This window comes from Ostrea edulis, chromosome 3 (genome assembly GCF_947568905.1).
Source record: "Ostrea edulis chromosome 3, xbOstEdul1.1, whole genome shotgun sequence".
NCBI classification, from domain to species: domain Eukaryota; kingdom Metazoa; phylum Mollusca; class Bivalvia; order Ostreida; family Ostreidae; genus Ostrea; species Ostrea edulis.
Window position 1 is genome coordinate 43,536,045 of NC_079166.1, and position 14,333 is coordinate 43,550,377.

The 14,333-nt window shown below is 35.4% G+C and overlaps 2 protein-coding genes across 5 annotated transcripts in view; one reads left to right on the plus strand and one right to left on the minus strand.

Annotated features, from left to right (window-relative positions):
* Positions 1-14,333, plus strand: part of LOC125674693 (two pore channel protein 2-like) — a 37,562-nt gene that overhangs the window by 14,546 nt on the left and 8,683 nt on the right. For all 4 annotated transcript variants that reach the window (XM_056157800.1, XM_048911931.2, XM_048911930.2 and 1 more), the window contains exons 15-19: positions 1,474-1,593; positions 12,056-12,112; positions 12,425-12,553; positions 12,671-12,714; positions 12,835-12,937. In XM_056157800.1, the coding sequence (XP_056013775.1) occupies positions 1,474-1,593; positions 12,056-12,112; positions 12,425-12,553; positions 12,671-12,714; positions 12,835-12,937 (453 nt within the window). The remainder of the gene's footprint in view (positions 1-1,473; positions 1,594-12,055; positions 12,113-12,424; positions 12,554-12,670; positions 12,715-12,834; positions 12,938-14,333) is intronic.
* On the minus strand, positions 5,813-8,739 carry LOC125674694 (uncharacterized). Its single transcript, XM_048911932.2, has 2 exons — positions 8,652-8,739; positions 5,813-8,537 (listed from the first exon to the last, which is right to left on the minus strand). The coding sequence occupies exons 1-2, from the start codon at positions 8,678-8,680 to the stop codon at positions 6,533-6,535; spliced, it is 2,034 nt and encodes a 677-aa protein (XP_048767889.2). The 5' UTR covers positions 8,681-8,739; the 3' UTR covers positions 5,813-6,532.

A 14,333-nucleotide genomic window follows, 5' to 3' on the forward strand; every position in this document is an offset into this window, starting at 1 on the left:
AAATGAAGGATGGAAGTAAAGAAAGTAGAAAAAATTGACTGTGTACTCTGGCTGAGTTCATAAATATACTATAATAATTAACAGTCAGATATATGATGTAATACCAAGGTTGTTATTAAATATATACTACTTTAAACACACTATTGATTGAATATACATTTACTTCACCTCGTACGAAGAAAAAGAAAAATTACAGCAAATGTATATAATATTAAAAAAGAAGCATTTTAGGATATTTTTGTTTTATCATAGTTTCCGTTATACTTGAGCTAATGTTTCAAATAATTTCCATTTCTTTTCAAACTGATCTGTACAATTGTATTTACTTGCAATTTGTCTTTCCACTCTCTGTACATTAGTCCAAGTGGCTTTAAATTTACTCAATGACAAATAATCTCCTTTACATTTGGAACAGTATATATAATGTTTCAAATGGTAATTTACAAAGTTTACCATTTTAATTTTCGAACATCCAAGGATAAAAGTCTTCTTATCAGTTATTATATTGAATGAAAAGGTTTGTAAACCAACATTGCACATTTCTTAAAAGAATACTGACTTTTTCACAATCATACATAATGTGTTCCAATGATTCTCTCTCCTCTAAATAAAAAGAACATAAATCGCTGTGTGATTTCCCAATCATTTTCAAAAAAGTGTTTGTAGTTAAAATTCTATGATTTACTCGATATTGTAGCCATTGTAATTTACTATCTTTTGTGTTCATAAAAACATCTTTATGAATTCCTCTCCATTCTTCACTAGATATTTCAAATTGTTTATCCCTTAGTTGGTTTCTCTTTGCTAGCATTCGATATTTTGTACAATTTTCTATTGTTGGTTTTATTATCTAGTAAAGGTAAAATGTGTATTAAAGAGAATAGTTGGTTCTTGTTCTTTAATCAGATGATCAATATTAAAATCTTTCATCATTTTTTTTACTGCTTGTGTTACTCCAAAAAATTAGTTTTAATATCAAATATTGTTTTGAATTGAGCATAAGTCATTATATTCCCCTCCTGATCCAGTATCGGATTTATTAGGTAAATATTGTTTTTACTCCATTCCTTCAAAGACATTGATTTTTTATCTACCATAAGTTTTTCATTGTACCAGAGAACAGTTTTACCCATTTTTTCTGGTGTCATATCTTTTAGATATGTTGGTTTCATCGTTATGAGGTTAATGCGACTAAAATTTAGAATATGTTATTCACTCTTGGGCCATTTCTGACTTGTCTTTTTTTAAAAAAATTTATTTTCTCATGTAAATCTATGTTGTCATGATTCTTGATTCTTTTTGTGGTGTTAAGGACCCTCTATATACTAATTAAAAAAACTTTCTGGACAACCAGAATAATTTTATCCTTCAATGTAATGTACTGGTAGAGTATCAAACATATAGAAAGAAATTAACTGAAAGCATGTTAATCATTTGTATGACGTGATGTAAAAGAGTGATGTTCATTGACAGAAACCGGATATTAGATGGTTCCAGAACCCATGGATAAGAAGATTCCAAAGATGTGTGGCTCACAGATTCTTTGGTTACTTTGGTAACCTGGTGGCAGCAGCTAATGTTATTGTGATCGCAGTAAGTTCTCATACTCACATGTAATAGCATAAAAAAAAAGTCTCGTCAAATGGACTGATTCACGATCCCCCCCCCCCCCCCCCATTTGGTTTTTTAGCTTTTCTGATCACATTTTGTCAGTCGTCCGTCTGTCTGTCTGTCTGTCCGTCTGTCTGTAAACTTTTCACATTAGGGCTGTGCAATAATATCGATATTCCGGTGTATTGCGATTCGTTGTTAAAAAATATTGTATTGCGATACATTTTTCAAATACCGATATACCGGCAAAAAATACTCGGGCCCGGAATTAAGTTACAAGCTTGGGATTCATAAAATTAAATACAGTAAAGATGTCAGAGGAAACGTTGGTCAGCTTTGTAATCGTGCCAAAATAAATATGCGAAAGCTGATGCATGGATGCATTTTGGGTTCAAGAAAGACAAAAAGACTAACGAAATAGACAGGTATGTCGCCATTTGCAGATTATGTAACACAGAAGTCAAATACATAGGGGGACAGTCGGACCCAGACAACGAATATGTTGCATCACGTAGATGGAATGGTCTATCGTTAAAGTAATAATGTACGGACCCCGCTTTAACGATAGAATGCATCCCATATACCAGCAATATAGCAAAATAAAAATTGCACTCAGTTCATGTTTCGGTAAAATCAAGTCACATATCATAGGTAAGCTACTGACTAACAAGTTGATAGTAAAGGGATTTCAACAGTCTCGATTGAAGTCAGCATTTTGCAAATTCTATGGTCATTATAACGATCTACTTCGTTAGTACAACCTCGCATTGGGTCAAATGCTGTCTGACGTGTTTCATACCGATTGTTAAGCCGTTCTTGGCACACTGATTTTGACTGCGGATAACTCCGTTTACCTGATCAGGATATAGGGCTCACGGCGGGTGTGACTGGTCAACAGGGGATGCTTATTCCTCCTAGGCACCTGATCCCACCTCTGGTGTGTCCAGGGGTCCGTGTTTGCCCAACTATCTATTTTGTATTGCTTATAGGAGTTATGAGATTGATCACTGTTCGTTATCTTCACCTTGCATTGATATACAACCAAAGAAATTACTTTCACAACTGGCTCGCCATTAATTTCATTTTAATTAGAGTAGAAAGAGAACTAAAACCAACGAGTTTGAATTTCGCTGTGTACAGCTTCCATTTTATCGGAACTTGTCATTGCGTAAGCGAACAGCTTCCATATATGGAGATATGACCTTTTATCTCTTGTAGTTGTCATTACATTCCATGTTTTTCTTTCAATTTAGGAAAATGTGTCATTATAAGTCAACTGCCAAAGTGCAGTTCATGTATAATCACAGGGACCTGAATTTCTGTCAATAAGTCGCTCAATAAACTTAAAGATCGAAAATCCTGCCCACTCTACTTAACTTTTATTTGAACGATACAATGTTTATGAATCTTCATTTTTATTCATGTTTATTTTCAATGAAAACTGGTTAACATGCAAAAACTTAAATTTGTTATTTATCATAGGTGCATGCATGTACATTCTGTATGAAAAAGTGAAGATAATGAACAGTGATGAATATGATGGAAGGTGGATAAAATAATACATCTCCAATTATTATTGAAAATATTGCAATACAATTTAGATTATTATACCTCAGTATGAGAATTCCATGCAACGCGTAATCTGATTGGTCTAGACGGTCACGTGCCAGGGATCACAAAACTTCATATCTCCCTTTCAAACATCATATCTCCCTATCATATTTACCCCTTGGGCAGCCTCGTGCAATTTTCATAAATTTAATGTCAAGTTAGACGAATTGTATTGTGATGTCACAATAAGTCATTCTACTTTCATAGTTCGTAAGGCAGAAAATATGCGGGTCTCTGATACACAGTTGAAGCGCATGGTTTTAGTTGATACAAAAGCAAGCAAGTAAATTAGCATTTAAGGAGAATGGAAATACAAAACCTGATTATCATATCACTGAATTTCGTTGTTTGTACCTTCTACCGTAATATGTTGATGGCACGGTGTTACCGTTAGGACGATATCAGCTCATACAATGTATAGATGAGCGGACTCCCAATTTCACATGCACTTTTGTAGTCGTTTTTGTTTCGGTATAATAAACAATTTATTGCATGAATGTTCAGGAGATATGAAGATTTATTCACCCAAGAAAAATCATATTCCCCCAGGGCAACGCCTTCGGGGAATATGATTTTTCTTGGGTGAATAAATCTTCATATCTCCCTCACTATCATGCAATAAATGTATAATATTGCAATATATCACAATAGTACGAAATTTCCAGCCAATACCCAGCCCTATTTCACATTTTCGACTTCTTCTCCAGAACCACTGGGCCAATTTCAGCCAAACTTGGCCAAAAGCATCCTAGGGTGAAGGGCTTTCAAGTTTGTTCAAATGAAAGGCCATGTCCCTTTCAAAGGGGAGATAATCACAAAAATGCAAAAATAGGGTGGGGTCATTTAAAAATCTTCTCCTCAAGAACCACTGGGCCAGAAGAGCTGAAATTTACCTGAAAGCTTCCTAACATATTGCAGATTCAGGTTTGTTCAAATCATGGCCCCCAGGGTAGGATGGGGCCACAAGGGGGGATCAAAGTTTTACATACAAATATATAGGGGAAAATTTAAAAAATGTTCTTCTCAAGAACCACTAAGCCAGAAAAGCTGAAACTTATGTGGAAGCTTCCTGACATACTGCAGATTCCAGTTTGTTCAAATTATGGGCCCCGGAGGTAGGATGGGGCCACAAGGGGGGATCAAAGTTTTACATACATATATATAGGGAAAACTTTAAAAATGTTCTTCTCAAGAACCACTGAGCCAGAAAAGCTGAGATTTACATGAAAGCTTCCTGACATAATGCAGATTCAAGTTTGTTCAAATCATGGGCCCCGTGGGTTGGATAGGGGATCAAAGTTTTACATACAAATGTATAGGAAAAATCTTTAAATATCTTCTTCTCAAGAACCACTTAGCCAGAAAAGCTGATTTTTACATGAAAACTTTCTGACACAGTGCAGATTCACGTTTGTTCAAATCATGGCCCCTGGGGGTAGGATGGGGCCACAAGGGGGATCTAAGTTTTACATACAAATATATAGGGGAAAACTTTAAAAATCTTCTTCTCAAGAACCACTGAGCCAGAAAAGCTGATTTTTACATGAAAACTTTCTGACATAGTGCAGATTCAAGTTTCTTCAAATCATGGCCCCCGGTGGTAGGATGGGGCCACAAGGGGGGATCAAAGTTTTACATACAAATATATAGGGAAAAACTTTAAAAATCTTCTTCTCAAGAACCACTATGCCAGAAAAGCTGAGATTTACCTGAAAGCTTTCTGAAATAGTGCAGATTCCAGTTTGTTCAAATCATGGCCCCCGGTGGTAGGATGGGGCCACAAGGGGGGGTCAAAGTTTTACATACAAATATATAGGGAAAAACTTTAAAAATCTTCTTCTCAAGAACCACTTAGCCAGAAAAGCTGATTTTTACATGAAAACTTTCTGACATAGTGCAGATTCAAGTTTGTTTAAATCATGGGCCCCGGGGGTTGTATGGGGCCACAATAGGGGATCAAAGTTTTACATACAAATATATAGGAAAATCTTCTTCTCAAGAACCGCTAAGCCAGAAAAGCTGATTTTTACATGAAAACTTTCTGACATAGTGCAGATTCAAGTTTGTTCAAATCATGGCCCCCGGGGATAGGATGGGACCACAAGGGGGGATCAAAGTTTTACATACAAATATATAATTAAAATTTCTTCTCAATAACCACCGAGTCAGAAAAGCTGATATTTACAAGAGAACTTTCTGACATAGTGCAGATTCCAGTTTGTTCAAATCATGGCCCCCGGGGGGTAGGATGGGGCCACAAGGGGGGGGGGAGCTCAAAGTTTTACATACAAATATAGGAAAAATCTTTAAAAATATTCTTCTCAAGAACCATTGGGCCAAAGAAGTTGACATTTATATAAAAGCTTTCTGACGTAATGGATATTCAAATTTGCAAAAATTGTGGCCTCCAGGGCCAGTTGGGGCCATAATAGGGACTAAGGTTTTATATGCAAATATATATGGAAAGTCTTCAGATATGGGCCAAGGTGACTCAGGTGAACGATGTGGCCCATGGGCCTCTTGTTTATAATACTTGGGTATATAGCAGAAACATTGTTTGTTAGGATTTACATACAGAGAAATAACTAAATATCTGTGATTAATTTTTATTTATAATACTAGGGTATATAGCAGAAACATTGTTAGGATTTACATATAGAGAAATAAGGAAACATATATGATTCATTTTTATTTATAATACTGGGGTATATAGCAGAAACATTGTTTGTTCCAACATGTATATTGTAATTTTTCATAATTGTCCTGTAACCAATATCGACTTGTATATATAACTTTGACATAATTACAAGAGGAAACTTTGTGTCATAAGCTGCAGTGTTCGAAATTAACCATATAGACCGATAGACCGAGTCTGTGTCAAATGACACCAGTCTATGCTAATTGTAATTGGGATAACCAAATTGTCTATGCCGATTTTCTAGGTTTAAAGCAATAGAGTTATCCAAAAAGTTGACGTCTGATAAACGTTATGATGAAAGGAGTACATTGTTATGGAAATGGAAAGCGTGCATATAAGGAAAATATGCTTTCAAAGTACATTAGAAGTAAATAACAATGTTTTAAATTTGTGTTGTTTTTTTTTTCATGTTTAATGTTGCGGTCTATGCCAATTCGATGAGGTCTATGTCATTTTTATTTTGGCATAGATCTGTGGTCTATACCAAGTTTTAAACCAATTTCGAACACTGAAGCTGTAAAATATTTGAAGTCCTCACATTTGGCTTAGGTGACTGTCACTGATGATGAGTCAATGGCAGTCATTAACATAAACTAACATGCAATACTATATTTATCCGAGTTCATGTATTCTCATTAGAGTAGCACTTTGTGTTTTATTGAATGGATTTCGTTCGAGTGATTGTTGGTAGGAGTATAGAGCAGCCTGGAGGTTCCCTGAGATCTGTTGACAGATACCCAGGATCTGCCATGATATGTCTCTTAAGTCCACATCTACATACCGCCCCTGATCATGGTGAACTAGGACCTGTAGATCATTAAGAGCTGTTTGTGCTCTCATTGTGTCAATATGTCTGTAACACAAGAACTCCAGCATGTGTAACACAACTAGGGGCGGGATATGCAGGCAAGGAATATGGTTCTGTAAGGAAACCATCTGCTCTGTCTTTAATTCATTGATATAAATGATACTGTTGTTTAATATGATATTCTCTGCTACAGCATGTCTTAACTTTGTAGACCAGGACTGTCCCCCTACAGCCTCGGTATACCTCTCTGCGTCTACTGTCACTTTATACATCACATATGGCTGATCTAACTTGACCTTTGTCATCTCTATCACAGACGAAGCTTCTGTGTATCTGAGTGTCTTGTAATAATACATTGCAAGGTACAACCTGTCAGAAATACACCCAAACTTGGCTGTGAGTTTCAACATGTGACAGAACATTCTGTCATCAATATACATCAGCTTGTTTTCAGTGGTGTTACTGTACATGTTTTGTAATGTAAAAACAGCACTGTGAAGCAAGAAGGCTGTAAGTACCTGTAACATGACAACTTGATACTGTGTCAGGGGTGAGACTGTCAACTGTTGTACTGTGTTTAGGTACTTCCTAATTAAGTAGATGCCTGATGAGGGTATTGGACTTGTGTATATCTCACTGAACATTGCATGATCAAACTCGATCTCAGATACCAAAGGTTGTTCATCTTTACAAATACTGAGTCTGTGGTTATAAAGGACATTCATGATATAGGAGCTGAGGGGGGGACTGTATAGCAGGGATGCTAAACCTTTTTCATAAAAACCATACAGTCTAATAAATAATCTGTTTTGTGCTCCACCGTGGATATTACTGAGAAACATGTTGTTTTCTGGAAGGAAAAAGTTAGGACAGACTCCCTCATACACCCATTTAAGGATGAGCTTAAAGCAGTACCAGAAACATTTCAGGAGATTCTGTGGACACCAGTTAGGTATTGTGTTTTGTTGAATCATCCAGAAAACTGCTGTCTTCATGTGATAGGAACATAGTAATTTCTCAGCATCACCTAATCCATTGTTAATGACTTCTTTTAAGAACAATTTCAGCAAACCATAAGTTAAGAATTGACAGTGGTTCATAGAGTACACAAGTTTTTGTTCTGCCAGAGAAAATGAAATTCTCCATTCATTGCTTTCATGATTTCCTAATTTGTGTCCTATTGCTACAAAGTGACATCCACTTCTGACTATGTCCCTAACAACCTGTGGCTGGGGCCATGTGTGACATCTGTCTATCCATGAGGAGGCAGACGGAGGCCAGAAGTCACAAACAAAGCAGCGAGCATAGTCATATTCTACTCCCTCTATTACTCCACTGCCACATGGACCATGTACTGTAGAGTTGGGCATTATATTAGAACATGTGATCTCTCTGTATTTAGAACTAGATATATACCATCCACCATTAATTGTGACTAATGCCGAGATAACGCTGCTCTCTGCTCTTGGTGTCAGTAATTTAAGTAAAGTAAATCCGGGTGGACTTTCAGAAGCGACAGAAAGAATCAGGGATTGTCTCTGTACATTGTAAAACTGGGTCTGAGATAAGTCCCAGATCACTCGTTCATTAAACCAATACATAGTATCCATGTCAGATCCCTTCATTCTGAATCCTTCTCTGTAACTTCCACTCAACATCGACGTCTCCTGGTTACTTTTTCTTGCTTTATTTGTCACCATCTCCTCAATGTCCATCATATCTCTCCTCATTGCCACCTGTTGTGATGTCCCCACAGTACGACACAGTCCCACAAACACAGACTCTGACATATGCTGTATACCTGTTTCACTAACAAAATAGAAATTTTATACTATATATAGAAACTTTTATGCTGAAATAGATGAGTCAATTAGAATGAGTTAATTAAAATTCATAATTTCTTTGAAATAATTTGTTACTTACATTTGGGATGTTATACTGGGGGAATCCATTGCTAAGTATTGATGTGGGTATTTACAGGTGTGGGAAGTCCCACTTTATCTACTTTCATTTTGTTTCACTCAAGGCCACTTACCAATGTCATCTTATATAACTTACCAATCTTGTGGGGAACATTTATGATGGAAGCAACTACGTGTATTTGATTAGTATTATCTTTGTATATGAGATCATTGTTTTGTAATGCATTCATGTATTTCATAAACCCTTTATGTCTCATGCTTATAATAATATTGCAATAAGTCGGAGTCCATCATTATTCATTAACAGTTGAACATTTTTAACATCTTGATAACTACCATTCCAATTTTAATTTTTTTTTTCAAATATGAATCATCTTTTGGATAAGTGGGGCATACATTGTAAATTTCAGGTCTCCTAACTGCTCTCCTGGGGCCTTAGGGTTTGTGCAAAAACTTCCAATTTGCCAATTTTCAAATATCTAAATCTTTACAACCTCTCATTTGTAAGAAAAACTAGATGCATATATAGTTATGTAGACTTGCTCAAGTCTCTATGTTTAATAATCATTGCTCTCTTTAATACTTTTAATAATGCCAAACATGACATAAGTATGGTAGAGAGCAGATATTTAGACTTCTGAAACACAGAAAAATTTGAATGAAATGATAAAGTAATAAAAACAACATAGAGACTTGAGCAAGTCTAATAGTTATGTTGAGCAGGAACTTCTCGACCAAAATTGTGAATTTCAGGATCCCCAGGGTAAAGGTTCTGACTCCAGGGTGGGACCAAACTTAGTATACACTTGTATAATGTTTATGTGTAAAACATTTTATTTTTAAATATTGTCTTAATGCTATTGAAACTAAATAGATATTTAGAATGAGCAGGTAGCCCTTAATTTACCAAAATTGTAAATTTCATGATATCAGAGGTAGGGATTTTAATATCAGATTGTGGCCAAAGTGGTAGGTGATTCAAAAAGTGTTCACAATTGAACATTTTTTAACTTCATTTCCCTTTCTTTTTTTTTTAGCTCAGCAGAGTGCAAGTGAGCTTTTCTGATCACCTTTTTGTTTGTCTGTCTGTCTGTAAACTTTTCATTTTTTCATATTCTCAAGAATTTTAATTGCTTGGCCAATTTTAATCAAACTTAATTGGTACAAATCATCCTTGGGAGAAGGAGATTCAAGTTTGTTCAAATGAAGGGTCATGCCCCTTTTAAAGGGGGGGGGGGGTAACTTAAAAATCCTCTCAGGTAGAGCTTTCATATTTTGTATTTATAAATTTCTCTTTGTAAGGTCTTTCATTTCATACCATGATCTAAGATCTTGCAACCTTGGTCTTATCCAGAACAGCAATATTAGTCATATTGGTGTTGAGGCAATTCATATTCAGTTATGTTGTGATCCTTTTGGGATAAGTTTGGAACACAATATGGGGTTTAGATTTTTAATGGGAAGAAAGAATGATAAAGAGAAATATATTAAAAGTCACAACGGTGTCTCCGGTGAGCTATGTGGCCCATGGGCCTCTTGTTTTCAAATATTAGGAACAACGATAACATAAATTGTAAATTTCAGAGCTTTTGCACCCCTGTGGCCTTAAGGTGGGGGTAATAACTGCCAAACATTAAACAATTCTCAAAAATCATTTTCTCTACAACTGCAGATCTGTTTGAAAAACTAAATGCATAGTCATGCAAAACAGGGAGGTCTCTACCAAAATTGTAAATTTCAGGATCCCTGGAGTAGAGGTTCTGACTCCAGAAAGGTGCCAAACTTTGCATGTATATGTGTAAAACATGTAGATAATGCATTCTTTAATGCTAATGATATTAAAATGAAACTAAATAGATATTTAGATGGAGTACATGTAAGTATAGTCCTTTACCAATATTGTAAATTTCATGGTAAGGTGTTTAAGGTTCCAGAGTGCCTGGCCCAAAATTATTATAGCTGCATGATTATTGTCTTTATCATTTGAAACACTTTCTTGCTGAATAGATAGTATGTAAACTAAATGTATATTTAGGAAAAGCAGAAAAGGATGTACCAAAATTGTGAATTTCAGAACCCCAGGAATTTGACTCAAGGACGGATCCAAATTAGTCATGTAAAGTTTAGGCACTTTCAAGGGCATTTGAATGTTAAGAACACATCTTAATAGTAATACTGTAACTAAATATTGGAATTCATGCAGCTTAATTACATATGCAGAACAGGAAATATTTTCTAGATTTCATAGCCTTGGGCATAGTTATATTTTAAAAAAACTAATACAAAATGTACTAAGGTGACCGATAAGGTCTGTGGGCCTCTTGTTGTGTTATTACATGTATGATATATTTGAATTAATTTTTAAATTTTTGTTGTTGTTGGTATTATGATAAAATGATTGTATTTCCGTGGTATTACAATATATTGAATTGAACCTCATGGTATTACAATATATTGAATTGATTTTCTACTAGATTCATGCTTCTCGACAAGGTATGTTGTCTTCTGACAGCTCTTGTTGTGGTGGTATATTATAATGAATTGATATTTATGGTATTAAAATATATTGAATTGATATCTGTGGTGTTGCGATTTATGGAATTGATTTTCGTGGACTATGATATACTGAATTGATTTTTAAGGTATTACGATATATTGATTTGTTTTTGAATCATAATATTATGATGTATTGAATTGAGTTCTGTGATATAATGATGTATTGAATTGAGTTCTGTGATATTATGATATACTGAATTGAGTTCTGTGATATAATGATATACTGAATTGAGTTTTGTGATATAATGATATACTGAATTGAGTTTTGTGATATAATGATGTATTGAATTGAGTTTTGTGATATTATGATGTATTGAATTGAGTTTTGTGATATTATGATATACTGAATTTTTTTGGTTGACAAATTTATTGAGATCCATTTCACAATAAGTATACAAATGCATACACACACATAGACATACATTAATGCAAGAGAGAGATAGAAAAAAGAGGAGTGGGGAGAGAGAAAGACTGAGAGAGATAGACAGAGAGGGGTGGTGAGAGAAAGAGAGAGAGAGGGGGGGGGGGGGTAATGTGATGTCATTTGATACAAGTATGGTAAATCGTTCATAACAAGGTTGTGTTGATATAAAAAAGCAAGATCAAAATATAAAGTAAAATATAGATAATGATAAGTGTATCTGCCAATTAGTCTGTCCAAGAGAAAAATCATGTATTACACTGATTTATAAATTCATCATATTTACAATGTTGAGTTGCAGTACACTTAAGTGTAGTTATAGGTGTTTTAAGATCAATCAGCAGTTCCTGGGTTGATAGGCTTTGTTGCTGACATCATACTGAATTGAATTTTGTGATATTACTATGTAGATCTATGTATAATTGCAGGTGGAGCTGTCATTAGTGTATGATAAAAGTTTGGGAGGCAACACATCAGATCTTAATGTAAGTGTCCTAATTGATTGAAAATTAGTGATAGATATTCATAAATATCATACATAAATATTTGTGCCTGCTGAGTAGTCTAATTGTGTAGACATTCTGAATGTCTTTTCCCAGACTGTAGAACTAGCAAGTATTTGTTTCTGAAAGATCGGCATTGTTGATTAATCGTATCGATTTTGAGCCAGTGAAGGAATTCTCATGAGAACTTTACTTTATCAAGCTCAGAATCAGCTAATGGTAGAAAATTCTGCTGATTTCAGATCGTTAATTCTGCTGATTTCAGATCGTTAATTCTGCTTAATTTTATTTCAGATCGTGAATTTTGTTTTTGTCTTGTACTACTTGGTGGAACAAATCATCAAACTGACATGTCTGGGATGGAGGCGGTACCTGTCCGAGTACTGGAACATCTTCGATGGCTTCATCACCATAACGCTTGTAGTATGTGGGAATTTCTTTTTCCGATTTATACGATTCGTACACAGATGTAAATATAAATTGAACAAAATCTTGAACCTGAAGCAGTTAAATTAAGTTGAAAGCTCTTACCTTTCACAGATTACTGAAATGTTTGCTGTAGGATACTATGGCTTTCCACTCAGGTAAAATCATTTTGATAATGTTGGTAACCATAGGGACATTTATGGATCAATTCATGTGAAATATGCAATGTGCTCTCTTAAAATGTCAATACATGATGTGCTGTATGACATTTTTTGCAGTGGTTCCAAACAAGTTCATGATACGCCAATCGTCTGGAATGTTGCACGCATCATCAATATTCTTATTTTGTTCAGGCTTCTGCGCATAATACCAAATATTAAGGTAAGAGTACACATTTGTGTCATTACAATACTTTTACAGGTATAAGGTAGAAGACTTCAATGATATACAGGTGAGATACTACAATCATGTCACAATAATGATACCTGATTACACAGGTAGGAGATCACAGACATGTTACTGTGATGATATCCGATATACAGGTAGGAGATCACAGGCATGTTACTGTGATGATATCTGATATACAGGTAGGAGATCACAGGCATGTTACCGAGATGATATCCGATTACAGGTAGGAGATCACAGGCATGTTACTGTGATGATATCCGATATACAGGTAGGAGATCACAGACATGTTACAGTGATGATATCTGATATACAGGTAGGAGATCACAGGCATGTTACTGTGATGATATCTGATATACAGGTAGGAGATCACAGACATGTTACTGTGATGATATCTGATATACAGGTAGGAGATCACAGGCATGTTACTGTGATGATATCCGATATACAGGTAGGAGATCACAGACATGTTACAGTGATGATATCTGATATACAGGTAGGAGATCACAGACATGTTACAGTGATGATATCTGATATACAGGTAGGAGATCACAGACATGTTACTGTGATGATATCCGATATACAGGTAGGAGATCACAGACATGTTACAGTGATGATATCTGATATACAGGTAGGAGATCACAGACATGTTACAGTGATGATATCCGATATACAGGTAGGAGATCACAGACATGTTACTGTGATGATATCTGATATACAGGTAGGAGATCACAGGCATGTTACAGTGATGATATCCGATATACAGGTAGGAGATCACAGGCATGTTACTGTGATGATATCTGATATACAGGTAGGAGATCACAGGCATGTTACTGTGATGATATCTGATATACAGGTAGGAGATCACAGACATGTTACTGTGATGATATCTGATATACAGGTAGGAGATCACAGACATGTTACAGTGATGATATCCGATTACAGGTAGGAGATCACAGACATGTTACTGTGATGATATCCAATATACAGGTAGGAGATCACAGGCATGTTACAGTGATGATATCTGATATACAGGTAGGAGATCACAGACATGTTACAGTGATGATATCCGATTACAGGTAGGAGATCACAGACATGTTACTGTGATGATATCCAATATACAGGTAGGAGATCACAGGCATGTTACAGTGATGATATCCGATATACAGGTAGGAGATCACAGGCATGTTACCGTGATGATATCCGATATACAGGTAGGAGATCACAGACATGTTACTGTAACAATATCTGATATATACAGAGAGATTATAGGCATGTTAACAGTAACGATTACATGTTACAGTAACGATATCCAATATACAGAGAGAGATTATAGGCATGTTACTGTAACGATATCCAATATGCAGAGAGA